This window comes from Mixophyes fleayi, chromosome 9 (genome assembly GCF_038048845.1).
Source record: "Mixophyes fleayi isolate aMixFle1 chromosome 9, aMixFle1.hap1, whole genome shotgun sequence".
Taxonomy (NCBI): Eukaryota; Metazoa; Chordata; class Amphibia; order Anura; family Limnodynastidae; genus Mixophyes; species Mixophyes fleayi.
In genome coordinates this window covers 33,658,659-33,674,942 of record NC_134410.1, presented here as the reverse complement: position 1 = coordinate 33,674,942, position 16,284 = coordinate 33,658,659, and the positions used below count along the sequence as shown (strand labels likewise).

At 38.7% G+C, this 16,284-nt stretch overlaps 1 protein-coding gene across 1 annotated transcript in view; it reads right to left on the bottom strand.

Moving 5' to 3' along the window:
• Positions 1 to 5,736: 5,736 nt before the first annotated feature.
• The window catches only part of LOC142102385 (interleukin-13 receptor subunit alpha-1-like), a 61,426-nt gene continuing 50,878 nt past the window's right edge, over positions 5,737 to 16,284 (bottom strand). The window contains exons 11-12 of the mRNA XM_075187238.1: positions 14,774 to 14,837; positions 5,737 to 10,408 (exon numbers count right to left, since the gene is read on the bottom strand). Of these exons, the coding sequence (XP_075043339.1) occupies positions 10,304 to 10,408; positions 14,774 to 14,837 (169 nt within the window). The 3' untranslated portion in view covers positions 5,737 to 10,303. The remainder of the gene's footprint in view (positions 10,409 to 14,773; positions 14,838 to 16,284) is intronic.

Here is a 16,284-nt window from a genome sequence, read left to right as displayed (position 1 = left end):
GATTATTGATGCAGCGATTAATGATATAAAAAACCTACATGAAACTTGTGTAAAAAAAAAAAAAGCACAATACTTGAGTGTAGTTTCGTATTCAAATACAAGTGGATCTCAAGATATGTTTCCATTTGAATCTGGGTACAATTATGCTCTGGCTAAAAGTTACTTGTTGTATATTAACAAACAGATCTCACTGCAGGATACATAAATGCATATGTGCAATATAAAGTCCCATCAGGGAGCATGCAAAAAAAAAAAAAAATTTATAAAATAAATTAACAACTCCTAACACAATAATCATTAATTAAATATGTGTTAAAAACAAATTGTTTTCTTTTTTACAGTAAATTTATAAATTAAGATATTCTTAATGCATACTGTACTTACAATCCGTCTCTATAGGCTAACTTCCTTGAATACAATTATTCTGTACTATTTAGTGGTAAGAATATGTGTAGTTTTTAAAATAAAGACTATGCCCTGTCAGTCACCACCATCAGTCACCAGGTACACCTGCCCTGTATCTGGTGCAAATGCTACAGCTAAAAAACTTAATTATGAGAAACAGAGGACTTGAATCGGCCTTATATTTGTCAACACGGCCTTGGAACACCCTTATTGTACATTGCCTATATTCATCCACCAGTTCCCTCCTCCATTCCACCCTTCAAGTCTTAGGCAGTCGTAAGTGTCATTTGCGTTCACACATGAATTGCATGCAATTGCGTTCATTGGCAAAATGTCCATTTCTGAGCTTGTGCAGAGCTACTTCACGCAGGATACGGCACGCAAAGCGACTTACGTCCAAAGAGGAGTTAGTTCCTAAAGCTGAGTACACATTTTACCAACCCCTGAAAGTCTCGGTGATCATGCAGAGTCTTGTGTACACACCTACACGATTACCTTCAGGGGCAAACGGAGGATTGTCGGGGGGGGGGGGGGGGTTTCCCCCCCAACCCCAAAAAAAACACCCCCCGCGAGAGCTGCTGCTCATGCGCAGCAGCTCCGTTTCTTCAGCGCTGTCCTATACAGCAGCTGCGGCACTGTCTAAGAAGCGTCCGCGGCGGTGCTGTATACACTACAGCACCGCCGCGGACTCTTCTTTGACAGCGCCGCGGCTGCTGTATAGGACAGTGCAGCTATAGCGCCCACTTAGTTAGCGCAGGGGGGGGTTTCTGGAGACTCAGAAACCCCCCCTGTGTGCGCCACTGACCTTCAGATATGTGCACGCTTTCAAAACGTCCTCCCTGTTCTAGATCACAGGCATAACAATTCCTACTGATGGATGAGCAAATCCACAGCTTATTCATCTCTCATACCTTTTATCCTTATTTAATTTTTTTTATTCTTCCTTTTTTCATCTATTTAGTATTTAATACTGTACACTCTTAGCTTATTCCTTTTCATCTTTTCCTTCCTTCTTACAAAGGGGAGGGTTCTTTCATCATGTCTGGCTCGATCAGAAATTAACTACGCATGTGCAGAATGTATCTATATATTGGCCCAAGAAATTCTAGCCCTGATTGGGTGACTCAGTGCAGTCTACCACATTTTCCAGATCTGCCACTCTGCTCACATCATCCACTAAGTTTGGTCCAGTTGTTCAAGTGTCTGCTTGAGTTTATAGCAGGTTGGAAACCACGTTTCCCTATAAAAGAGGGGCTTGCTGCGTGTGTGCGTGTGTGTGTGTGTGTGTGTGTGTGTGTGTGTGTGTGTGTGTGTGTAACATCGCTACCTTCAAGTGGTATGTAAGTAATAAATATCACTACTACTAATATCCTACTTCATTGCTCTAACATACCTGTATCTACTGTTTCCGTGTGATCAACAAATAAAAGCACACATTTTAATCCATCCCCTGCCTGTCTTGCATTGAGTTCAACATCCTGCTTCAGTGCTTTACCTGCTGCCCTTGATCCACATTTAAGCTTGGAAGTCTGAACTGGTTCCAACATGATCAAACTAACTGGAGCATGTTTGACTTTTTCGTATGGTTGCTGCCTTTACTGCAAATTAGGGACTGTTGGAGATTTCTGTGGTGCTGTGGTGGTGTAGGTGCTGTGAGTTACCTGTATGAATTGAGAGGCCAGGTTTGAGGTGTAGGCTTACCTGAGTGATGTACTGGTCTTGGATGCAGTTTGGATGTTAAGAAAGGTAGAGAGTGATGGCACTATGATTCATTCCTGTCCATTGTCCTTTCAAATTTTTAGTCAATCAGAGATTTGAGAAACATAGAAACATAGAATTTGACGGCAGATAAGAACCACTTGGCCCATCTAGTCTACCCATTTTTTTTAATTATGGTAACCTTAAACCCTATTTGATCCTTAGTTCTTTAAAGAATATCCTAATGTCTATTCAAAGCATGTTTAAATTTCTCTACTGTATTAGCCTCTACCACCTCTGATGGGAGACTATTCCACATATCCACTACCCTCTCTGTTAAGTCATTTTACCTCAAATTCCCTCTGAGCCTACCTCCCTCCAGTGTCAGTGCATGTCCTCGTGTTCTAATACTTCTCTTCCTTTGAAGAATGTTTCCCTCATGTACCTTGTTCAAACCCTTGATATATTTGATGTTTCTATCATGTCCCCCCTTTCTCTTCTCTGCTTCAAACGATACATTTTATGATCTTTTAGTCTTTCCGGGTAAGTTTTGTGCTGTAGACCATGCACCATTTTAGTTGACCTTTTTTGCATAGTCTCTAATGTATTTATTTTATACAATATCTTATTTTCCTTGCCGCGCTAGTAATTGACTACATATATTAAATTCAAAAAGAAATTATTATACATGTGTACCATAAAAAAATAATTAAAGTTCAACTATAAATAACAGCTCCTTTCTTCTAAACATCCACACCTGAAAGGGGATGATCTAAAATAATAAAACACAAGAAACAAGGGCCCTCATGCCATAGTACATTTTTTAAAATAAAAATGAAGCTTATCTGTTGAATGTTTGATAGATGTTATTATTGGCAGGATTCCCAGCTCTCAGCTATCTGTATCCACGATGATATTGACTCCAAAGAGAAACACTTAAAGCTGTCCCTAACAACAGGTGTTACTGTTCCACAGATGCCGCACTGACAGTTACATTTCACTCTATAATATGCCAATATCGTGAGGACAAACACCCTACATGTTTCCTTCTGGCGAACTTCATCAGGGGTATGGTTTGTCCTCACAGGGTCTGAGTTAGGGATGCTCAGGCTCGGCTCTCCAAGAACCGAACACACCCGAACTTAGCAGATCCCAGTACCAAGCCGAGCCGACTCGGTACTTTTGCGTGCCCTCGAAATTGAAAACGAGGCAAATTGTCATTCTTACGTCGTTGGATATCGGAGTTTTAGACTCTATAAGTACCACCCGATCCAGCGCAATTTCACAGAGGGACACAGAAGGGATAGCACGGTTCTTGGCAGTCTCTAGTGCAGTTGGGCAGCGTCATAGGTAGAAAAGAAATAGGAGGGGTAGCAGTGTTCTTCAAATTCTCCAGTGACATTCAGGAGAGCTCCATTGCTACATTCTTAATTGTCATTGCTGAAATAGAAATAATAGGGCTGGCAGTCTTGGTCTAAATCTGCAGTCACACTGTGTTATCAAAATGGATTCACAGCAGTACACAGAGTATAGGGAGCAGCAAGCAGCTGCTGGCACCAGTCATTATGATAGTAATCACTCTACGTCATCTGCTAAAGCATATGTTAAAGTGCATAGTGTTTTTAAGTCAGGGAAACAAAAATGTAAACAAACACCTTTTCCCTTGGTCAAGACAAAAAGGCCTGTAATCCAGACAAAGTTATCTGCAGAAAAAAATAAAATTGCCAACATGCCATTCTACACACACAGTGGCAAGGAAAGAATGAGGCCTTCGCCTTTCTCTATGAGTGCTAGTTCTGCAACTGTCACTGAGGCATCTTCTTGTAAGGTCAGTCATGACCAAGCAGGACCTTGTCATTCGGACTCCAAAAGTGGTGTCCAAATACTTTTATGTGAAAAAGCCGAGCTGGAAGAAAACAGTAAGGCATTAGAGGAAAATGTATGTTCAGATTCACAAATGGCATAAATCCCTGAGGAGAGTCAATTTATAGTCCCAGGATTTGAAGATTGGTCCCAGGAAGTGATAATCCCTAGAAATCAGAGGTGTAACTTAAAGATTCAACTAAAAAATACAAGCTGGGGTCCCCTCACATATCCCACCCACCCACTACAAACAGTACGCAATACACCTATTTCATCCAGATTTTCAGTAGGTATTATACTCTTTCTGGGGGCTCTCTGAAATCTACCACTTGGCTCTTCTTCTTTGCAAAACCAACAGATGCTTCACAGTTCATAGGTTTATTGCTTTATCCTACAGCTCACCAATTTTTCCCCACTGCAACTGACAGCTTCATAACAGTTTGTTACTTGATAGTGGAAATGAGCACATTTCACTCACTACCATTACATCTGGTTGGTTAGATGGACAGCAGTATCTGGCTGCTCATTGTAATCCCATAATGACACCACTGTGATACTGACACCCGTCAGATGACAGACATAAACAAGTTTTTGCTTGGAAAAATTGTGATTTTTATTGTTCATGTCACAAACGGTACAGCAGACTTTTGTTAGGATGACACTGGGCGACCCTCACGCTAGCTAGACACAGTTTAGCTGCCTAGTAACTGGCCAACTAGCTGGCATCGGTCGTCCCACCCACAAGAACAGATAGTCTTTTAACCTACACCCAAACACTACAAACCAATCACAGAAAAAAAAAAACCAATGACACCCATGTGGTGCACCTGTGTGCTTGTGTGGTGCAAGAGAAACCAGGTGGACATTTAACCCTGTTTGCAGCCTGTTCCTGCAGACTCCTTGGGTTTTTACCTATCTATCTGCAAGAGAGTTTTGGCAAATAAGCCTCTTTGTCACTATATACAGTATATGTGTTACATTCACTTATTTTTAGGCTAATAGATTTAGGTGTCTGTAATAAATTGGCAAAAGAAAGGTGATTTCTTTATCCTTTTGTTGATTTTAATTTGTGCGCATGAAATCATAACAAATCTGTTTAGAATAATAAATACAAAAATCATAATTAATTTAAACATAGGGGCTGGCTAGCAAAGTTATCCGCAATTGCATCCAAAATCACAAATTAAAAAAGCTGCAATTGTATCCATTTGCAAAGCGGCAACAATCTGATGATATGTGCCATTTGGTAACAGTAGCATATATGCCTGGTTTCCACCGGGCAAATGTCCCATGCACTTATGTCCCACTTGCGCTCATATTTTTTACCATTTATTTTATTTGCAAAAAGCGCATTTGCAATTAGGCATCAATAAAGCTGCTAAAACCTCTGTAATACAGTGAAACACTCACACAGTGGTTCGAAGTAAAACATGTATACAGTACAATCATCTGTAGACCCCAATATGAACTTACAGTTCAAATTTTCAAGCTCCTATAAGCCTATGCAGATCGCCTTCCAGGTTCACTGCTCATCATGTTACAGGTTCATTGTTTGAGTTTGCAAGTATTTGACTTATGTGCAAAATAATAAACTAATTTGCACCCCTTGCATTGTAACATGGTTTTTGCCAAGGTTCACAGTTACTCATTTTTTTTGCTTTCTTTTCCTTAATGAATCAGGCCCACATTGCCTGTCTGAGAAATGAGAGAGAGGGACTGTGGTCAGTGGATGATTTAAAACTTAAGTTTCCTACAATAACGACAGCCAAGTCAAATGATTAGATTTTATTTTTCACAATAAACTGTGCAAGAAGCTCAAATAATACAAAATATATATACACATTACACATTCAAAAATGACACCAAAGTGCATCTAATTATAAATATTGTCATTTTAAAACAAATGCAATAAAACTGACAAAACACCTGGACGTTTTAAATAAAGCTGTGTGAGAATAATAGACGCTGCATAAGACTCATAAAAGGACTAAAAGAAAAATACATCTAATAGTTAGAGGTCTGGACAAGGAAATCTAAAAAGCCTTTAGGAGACACACTTGTGACATCACTTGGCTAAAAAGAAATACCACATGATGTTGTACATTCCTAACTATTGTCAAGGGATTGCTGACCTAAAAGCAGTGTAAGGCAAACAAAACATTAGTACGTGCCGTGGTTGGTGTTACCACCAACAATAAAACCCTTTATTTTTCATTTTCTAAGTTAGACGTCAAGTAGATTTATTACAGTTAAACACAATTCGATTTTTTACCATAAAAACTAAAAGCGTTTGTTATTTTATTATGAGTTCTATAGTTAAAAGAGGGTCTGTCATCTCTGCTACAGGTCTGCTTTTGTTAAGGACAGGCTATTCAAAGACTGCTTAGCATGCTAATCAACCTGGTTAGTATGCTAAACAGGCCGGCCAGCATGCTAATTGTGACCACTGCTGCCCCCTGCTCCACAGCAACAACAAAAAGTTAGGATTTTTATAATGACATACATTTGAATTATATTTTGCATAAATTAGAGCTATAAAAATAAAAATCTTGTTACAAACACTTCCCATTTAAAGTAAGAAAAGAAAAATAGAATTATTTCTTTCTTCTCCAACATATTAATAAAGATGTAAACATTTGTAGTTGGTTCAGTGCTTAATGTAATAAAACAAATCTACATTAATATCTATGTCCCTTAGTGGGACAAGATATGTAAATGATCAGAAGAGTGGAGAATTTTGCACATATAAAGGTGTTCATGATTTTATGTGACTTTTAAGCCACACGCAATGACCATTTTTAACTATGTTCTTATGTAGAAGCAAGTACACTGCAAGAAAAAGCACACAACACAAATACATGTGCATTTAGACCTATGTATTTAAAAAGACAAAAACAAAAACATTTACCCGTAAAGATAGATGCAAATGCTATAGACCATGCGTAAGTCTTACTGTTAAACTATAAATGGCTCTCTTATGACAGATAAACTACTGAATGCATGAAAGATTGAGGTGGCAAACTATAAACTATAAGGTGTGGTTTTTTTTGCTGTAAATCTCTAGGATATGCTGGACACACATGCAACAGTGACATTGTCAAATCAACCCAATATTGACGCACCTGGATTCTATAATTTATATTATAAATAGAGGCCCATGGGCAGCACGGTGGCTTAGTGGTTAGCACTTCTGCCTTACTGCACTGGGGTCATGAGTTCAATTCCCGACCATGGCCTTATCTGTGAGGAGTTTATATGTTCTCCCCGTGTTTGCATGGGTTTCCTCCGGGTGCGCCGGTTTCCTCCCACACTCCAAAAACATACTAGTACAGGGTTTCCCAAACCCAGTCCTCAGGGCTCCCCAACAGTGCAGGTTTTCCGGATCACATGTGACATAATTAGGACCACCTGTGGATCTGTTACAATGTGTCAGTCAGTAATGAATACACCTGTGCTCCAGCAAGGAGATATGGAAAACCTGCACTGTTGGGGAGCCCTGAGGACTGGGTTTGGGAAACCCTGTACTAGTAGGTTAATTGGCTGCTATCAAAATTGACGCGTGTGTTTGTGTGTGTGTGTGTTAGGGAATTTAGACTGTAAGCCCCAATGGGGCAGGGACTGATGTGAATGAGTTCTCTGTACAGCGCTGCGGAATTAGTGGCGCTATATAAATAAATGATGATGATGAAGGACTACAGTGCATATTTTGGGTCTTGGCCCCATACCACCTGCTCACCACCATACATACATACATGCATCTAATGTTACTGTTCCAGCAGTTCTACTTATTCTTTGCTCTTTTTTTACTTTTTATTTCAATATTTGTTATTCACAAATCTTTTTTAAAAGGACTATAGCAATATTATTTACATCTTTTTTAACAAATTTCCTTTATCTAGAGAAGGCGTTAAAGAGTCACGGTATTATTGCTGTCAAATCAGATTTTCTCTGCTTCTCGCTGGAGTTGTTGCACCATAAGGTTTGTATTGTTTCTCGAACCGGCTTATCAAATCACTACAAAACTTGGAAAATTCACCAGCATAGCTCACATTTTACATGAACTAAAGAAAATATAACAAAAATCTAGCTAAATTCGTGAAAGCCAAAGAGGTTTGACAATGTTCAAATCAGTTCGACCAGGCTCAAGCCAAGGCCAATCGTACAAGTGTGAACCGGCTTGACCATGTTCGAGTTTAAATTGTTTTTAATGGCAAATTTAATGACAAATGGTGAACTTTGAACACAACAGTTCAAATGAAAAACATTTTTTAAATGTTTTTAATTATTGAAACATCTTCTTAAAATATTATTTACAAATTATGATATTTAAGAACTCTAATTTTAACGTGAACTGCAGACTGAACTGTACAAAAAAACTCAGAACTAAAGCAGGGCTGGTAAGGAAGACAAGACCAGGATTGGGTAAGGGATCACAGTGTAACACTAGGACAATGAAGCACAATACACAGACAAAGCAATTGAGGCTCAGCTGACACACAACTGGACAAGATAACAGTATACACAAGACAGACTAACCTGGGATGGATTACTATTGAGACTGGCAATAACTAAGACACTGGCAATAACTAAGACAGACAACAGCTATGACTAAAACCAAGACTATGGGGTAGGTTTACTAAATATTCTACAAAGAAATAGTGTCGGTGTTTCCCATAGTAACCAATAAGATTCTACCAATTATTTATGTGCAACACCTCTACTTTGCTTTTTAGAAATTTTAGCAAACGTGCTCCTATGACTAAAATTGAGGTAAAAGGCACAAAGCCTACACTCAAGGACAGGACAAAAGCACAGTTCAAAAAAGAACCAAGAACAGGCTGGAGGCATGGTCTATGTCACAAAATGCACCAGCTGCCTCCAACGTATCAGTAGGACTAATGTAAGCCTGGAGGCTGCTATGAACCGGAGGTAGTCTTCAAAGCGACTCTGAAACACCTGACAGCACATACCCCGACATTATGACATGGATGGTGCCATCCTGACACACTTTTCAGAGCGACTGCTTGAAAACCGGACTTGAAAGGATTCCAATAAATAACACAATAATACAAAGGCTTGTACAATGTACAAGCCTTTGTAAAGCACATTCATTGTACAGCCATCGCCTCCTTAAATTACCACCTTAACAGCAACAAGAATATAGTCAGGTTTCAAAGTGATGTCATTCTAGGCGCCCGGCTTCTTTATTCATCGGAATCCTTTCAAGTCCGGTGTTATGAACTTGCCCTTAGAATTGCCTTTATCCAAGATGGCCGGGACTGTCTCATGAAGATTCCATCTTGGATCTCATTTCCTGTTTGGGCCTAGAAAATACACTACCTGTTTTGAAGCCTTTGCTTGAGTATTGTGTTTGTATCTGAACTTGATGCTTCCACAGAACCTCGCTCCCTCTTGTGATTTGGAATACAATTGCATGATATTTCTACCAGACATTTATTTGTCTTGAGAGCGTGGATTCCACTTGCTGAATATTTGAGATTTATATACATATCAAAATAAATCCTGTTTACTACAGAACTACCTGGCTATTGGGTTCCGTTTGTGATACCAGAAGTGTGACATCCGGTTTTCGAGCAGTCACTCTGAAGAGTGTGTCGGGAATGACGCCATCGCTTTGAAGTACCCAACCTCTATGAACTGACTGCAGTTGACTAAAGCGTTCACAACACAAAACAATACACGCTAAAGGGAGAACAGAGAGAGACGTAAACCACATCATCTGCTCCATTAGCTTAGTAAGGAGTAGATACTAATATACAGAAGTCATGGGTTCAATTCCAGGCAGAACCTTACAACAGGACTGCCCTATGATAATGTTGGACTACAGAGCGCTTCTGCTTTCTGCACAGCAGCCATAATGAAAGTTGTCTATACAGATCACAGAGCCAGTAATCAGTATCTTATAACTGACCTGTATGACTGCAGAAGTTTTCTCACTGTGACAAGTCATTGAAACTGGCAAAGGAAAATTACGGCGATAGCTGCAGCTCCACTGTGTAATCCAACAATAAACTATACAATTTCATCCAATCTTTTAGCCATACACAATAGGTATAACTTCTTTACCCAACTCAAAGGGGGTGGGGGGGGGTTTCCCCTTCTGTAGAACCTCATCACTTTTCAATAGAAGTGGTTTGTTAATATGAAACTCAGACTTCTGCTTCCTGCTACATGAAGTCACACAGGGTTCAGGCATCGTGCCAGTGATCAGTCACAAAGCTTGTGTTTAAAGTTCTGCTGTCACCAGATGTAAACCAGAGGACAAAAATAGAGTTTGCCTTCACATTTTCCACTTGACTGACAGAGGAGTGAGGACTTATTCTTCACATGGAGAAGACAGGGGAGTTTCTAGCAGAGACACCTGGCAGATCTCCTCCTTCTTAGGCTCATTGTAGACGCTTCTGCCATTTTTTATCCACTGCTGTTAAGGAAAGAAAGTTTTGACATGTAATTATATTCCATAAGCATACTACAATACCTTAAAAAACATTAAGACATTAGTACATTCATTATTGTAATCAGTGTAACTAGTTTAGTGATCAGAACGTTTTGAAACCTTAATAACTGACAACTGTCCACATTTTGCTAAGTAGTATTATGTTATTTCCAAATTAAGAATTAAGGGACTAGGCATATAGGGGGGAGATTCAATTCGGAAAAATGCGGCGTCAGACATCACCTCAATGGCCAGCGACGCACGTTGCTGGCTATTATGGTAAGGAATCTCCACTCATTTTTCTGCGCACCTCTATGGGGAGCAAGGAAAAATAACAGGAGATTTCAGTCTGAGCATCCCGTCGATGTGCCAGGGGCAGGCTGGGCTGGGTGGCCGGGGGGCATCTGCCCCCCCGGGCCAGTCCCATAATGGGTGACCTTGGGCTGGATCTCTTGACCACCTGCATTTTTTCCCTTTAAATTGGCTGCTGATTCGAGTCTTGCCCCCTGGGCTGAAGTTTTCCAGCCCTCCCCTGGATGTGTCTCTGCAGACTGTTTCAGAGACACATCGCGCTGAGTTGAAGCTCCCCCATAAAGATTGTAGTTTCTTTTTTTTTTTTGACTGCATAAGATTTACTACTAGTTAGATTAAGATGACCTCACATGCAACAAAAAATAATGTTCTCTTAAATTAAATTAAAAAAATAAGTACAGATAAATATAATTTCAAAACACTATGCCATAAAAATATTGCTAAATTGAGTCTTAATTAAAATGCGCCTCTGTAATTAAAAAACAAAAAACAGCTAAGGAAATCTGATTGTCATGGAAATGACATTAGTGATCATATAATACTGCAGTGTACTGTAACAGTAAATGCTGAATTAGATATTCATGGCAGCTCACATTCAGCAAATGGCTGTTATTCAGGTTCAATCATTACTTGTTTAGAACCTTTAACAATGTACTGCCTAATGGAACGAGCAAACAGAACTGGAAGGTGGGTATTGGGAATTGTTTTTATATTTGACATAAAGGTATTACATTTTATAAGACATACATATCTGCAGTATATACATTATTTTAATATATTTTAATATTTTATATTTAATATTTTAATTAATATATTTTCCTTACTGTGTAGATTTTCTAATGATTATTGTATGACTGTGTTTAATAGACACTAGTGAGTATACATGTGTTGTAACTTTCCTTCTCATGATGTAGTTTTCCTGTTGGAAGTGGTTTCAATATTTCCACTGTAGACAGGAAACTTACAACAGACATATTACTAATACACTTATTTTACCAATGCAACTCACAGTACAAATATGATGACCATGTACCATGGACTAGTACTTGGAAAGATCCTATATACAGTACACTACATGTGTCAAGTATGATGCAGTATTTGGTTCTGCTTTCTCACTGCATATAATGGTTATTTGAAATAAATGTGTTTATAACTGCATTGTGCGTTTCTATTACAAACACTAAAACGCGTGGAAACATTTTCTTCATATAATTTTGCTTAATAGAAACAGCTTTTTGCTGAATTGTATTGTTTTCAGCCTTACCAGATGTAGAAGATGGTTACTATTTTTAGGAAATGTGATTTTATGTTTATTGGTACATCATGAGAACTCTTTTTCCCACTAATATTTAAACATGTGTTTTAGTTAGCGGTCTCTTTTTATAGTAACAGTAAAACTACAATGCAAGCAGTAAAACTCTCAAGGAATTTTGTGTAAACATTTTAGAACCTTTTTAGAACTTGCACAAAAGACATTTGAGATCATCCCAGACAGTGGCTAATATGCAGATTTTAAAATTATTATTATTTTTAAATAATATTTTTTAGCTGTACAGCTATGGCTAGTGATGATCAATTTCAGCATCAGTATGGCTCAGCCTCATTGCTGGCAGTGTAAGCTGTGGGTTTTCGGTTCACAAGTGATGACAAGCTCTATGGGCGCTGTCCACAGCACTCACCACTAGTGTACCAGGAACACAGTGTTGCAATGTGAATGTCAATATAGAGTGTATGTGCCAGGTTACCAAGGCTAAAAGAAAGCTCTTATGTGTCACTAGCTTATTACAAAACACTGCAGTCAGTCACAGCTTGGAAGGGTTGGTAATAAATTTCAACATCTTGCACTTTGTCACCTAACACAAGTAAATACAATGTCAGGGTGTGTTAACATTGATGTTATTTTAGGAATGCTAAAAAATTCTTAGATTATAGGTCATTCTAGATTCAGCTGTATTTGATGTGTTTATTGTTTGGTAAACCTGTGAGTTTCTATATCATTTAGTTTTTTTTTACATAACTATGTAACTTAATAAATTAAACGCCTAGATGGCTTTAGGGCAGTGGATTCCAAACTTTTTCAGTTCAAGGCACCCTTAGGGTCTCCAAATTTTTTTTAAAGGCACCCCTAAGCCAAAATAATTACCATGTAGTCCCCCGCCCTTGCTTACCACTGGCCCTGGCCCAGGCACCCCTGGGAGATCTCCAAGACACCCCAGGGAGCCTAGGCACACAGTTTGGGAACCACTGCTTTAGAGATTTAGGGCTTCTCCCTATTTACCAAAGCCTCCAATCTCTGGTGCTAGTCTTAGTACTGCCGCTGTCCTATAATAGCGACCGTCATCTCAGGATGGCAGAAAAAAGAATCGGCAATGGAAAAATACTTTATTATTAAAACAAAGCATTATTTACATTTATTTGTGCATGTCGACTGGAGAAATGTGTACAGGGACCCTGCATTGGCTTGGTGAGTCCGCCAACCAGTGTCGCCATGGAGCTGATCATCTCTCACTTGACCTGCTGTCATTTTATTGACAAATTGGGCAGCCAAAGGTTTTCTATATCTTCAAAATACCTGTATCTTGATAAAGAGACTCCTAAATGTTTTAGCCTTTCATTCATCAAACTACCTACAGGTGCAAATCAGATTCATGTAGGAGTCCCAAATTTGGTTTCCACATCCAGCCCACTGATGGATAGATGAATAATTATTTATAACAGGGCAAAGGCCGAGTGTTAGGCTGACTGGATGGGGGTGTAGCATACAGATACATATTTCTCTGTGTATGTTTAATGGTTTTTGTCTTCAATCTCTATCTGCACAACAATAAAAAAACATTTTTTTTTTTTTAGAAACAACTTATTTCATATTTTATTTTAACCCTTCATATTATATTTTACAACCTGTTCACAACTATTTTAATCTGCAGACAGCTCTTTCATTTAATACTCTTCAGACACAGCACTTGCCATGTTTAAGTAACCAGTATTAATTGGCTACTTATAAGACGGCGCCACACAAACAGAAAAATAAAGTATTATAGTCTATTACCATTTATTTGCCCATCTCTGAGCTATGTGGAAAAGTCTTATAATTACTAGGAGCAAACCCAGAGTATAGTGCATTAAACCAACATGGGCGGACTAAGGGGCGCAAAGTGTGCTAAACTTTCACTTCAGAGATGGGGGGCTACCTGTCACCTTGCCATGCATATACTGTGGCCCATTAGAAACTCAATGTACTCTAAACAACAAAGATCCAACCAGAGAACTCACTCAGGACACCTGTTCAATAGAGAAAAAAAGATGTTTGCCATCTGTTGTAAAATTGTTAAAAGTAGGAACAAGTTTTTGATGACATAATCAGTCGATGGTGCCTACTGGAAGCCAAACAGACTAATTGCAAGGGCTGGTAACTGACTTTTTAAGCATCACTAAAGCCGTCCCAAACGTTGTGAAATTTTCAGTGATATCAGCAATTTGCCTGACGTCAGAGTGTGTGGCTCCAATATGACAATGATTGGGCATATTGGTAAATGTGGTCAGGATACCGGCCTGTATGTGCAGTAAAATTGTGAGTGATTGGCACTGAGAGGCCCATCATCATCATCATCATATATTTTTATAGCGCCACTGATTCCGCAGCGCTGTACAGAGAACTCACTCCCATTATTACTCACTCACATTATTAAATTCCCTAACATACACACACAGACACACAGACAGAGAGAGAGAGACTAGGGTCAATTTTTGATAGCAGCCAATTAACCTTCCTGTTTTTGGAGAGGTAACCCACGCAAACACAGGGAGAACATACAAACTCCACACAGATAAGGCCATGGTCAGGAATTGAGCTCATGACCCCTGTGCTGTGAGGCAGAAGTGCTAACCCCTTCGCCACTGTGCTGCCCACAATCCCACAACCCAGATCGCCAGCTAGTGATCCAGCTGGATCCTGTGCTTCCCACTCTGGGTCGCAGGATCAATATGTGGGTAGCCAAAAGCTCAACCATAATAATGGTTAATGAAAACAGTGTTTACCTGTAAGTCATTCGATAACACTTTTCCAGGGTCGGGAATTCGAGGAAATATGAGAATCTGCAACCTAAAGAATAAAAATTAGTTAGTGTAATCTGAAAAAACAGGTGTTTTTTTTGGGGAATAATTTTCAAATGACTACTGTATATTAAAGTACAATTACTTTCAATTTAAAGTTATTAAAAACTGCACCTGGTTTATCACTGTATGGCTAAAAAAACCAAAACATACTTTTTTTTTGTTTTTATAATTTGATTGTGCTGCCCATTGTGCTGACTACACGACTAGTATAACAGAGCTGAACAGCAGGATGGAAGAAACAAACATCAAAAATAAAACAAATAAAACTCAATATTTCCTTTTCAGGAGGATGTCTAAATGTAGATGAATTTTTCCAGAACAAAGATATCCTGTCTGTAATTAAATCTGATGGATTTTAACTCCTCTCTGTCAGGGTTGTTTTTGCAGACTACCGGTAATTAAAAAAGAATTTGCTCGGTGTTAGAGATATGTTATTATGACCTTAATGCAATGTTTTTACTAAAATTTCCAGCAGGGCATGCATAAATGAATAAATTATCTGTCTTGCGTCCATCCGCGTTTTAACCAAAGTATTCATCTCACCAGGCAAAGTTGTTTATTTCATTGCTGTGAAAATAAAGAACTGTTCTTTGGATGCAATGTTATCCAGGGCACATATAAGCAGTTAGCTAAGCTGTGTCATGAACAAGAACGGAATCATGACATTAGATTATATGAAGGTGGAAAACCGCATTATTTGTACATTTGGAACCCAATGGGAAAATTTACTAAAGCTTCTAAAAAAGATAAGTGGAGGTGTTGTCCATAACAACCAATCAGATGTTATCTATCATTATCTAGAATCTAATTGGTTGCTAAGGGCAACACCTCCAGTTTTCCTTTTTTTAGAACCTTTAGTAAATATACCCCCAAGTCTTGGAAACTTTTGGTGATGTCATATTGTTAAAACTAAAACACTATAACTATGTCTCTACTGCTTTGTATACAGTATTTTGAAAAGAGGACCGAGATCACCAGGGTTCCACAGAAAGTCGTTGCGGTCTTGGAAAGCCCACTGGAGACGTAATAGAAACTTTACTGTAAGATTATGAAAGGCAGAAGTAAAATACAATAGAGACATGAGTGGCAATATAAAATCGAATTAATAATGGCTAAATAATTGGTAGTATATAATCGGTGTGTAAATAAAGAATCATATGGATTTAATGGAAATGACATAGCATACCATGTTTTGGGCCCATATGTAAAGAATTTCTGTTCTAATTTATTTGCCACTTAATACAATTTTGTTATTAGCATCTGTCTGAGTTTTAGTACTCACATCCACAGATGACATTGATACATTATTAGCCATATGGTTCCTTTAAATTCCCCCCCACCCCAACCCGGACCCCTTATCAAGGAAAACATACAGAATGGGGGAAATTTGTCACATACATGTATTACAAATCATTCTAAAAATATTTACAGGT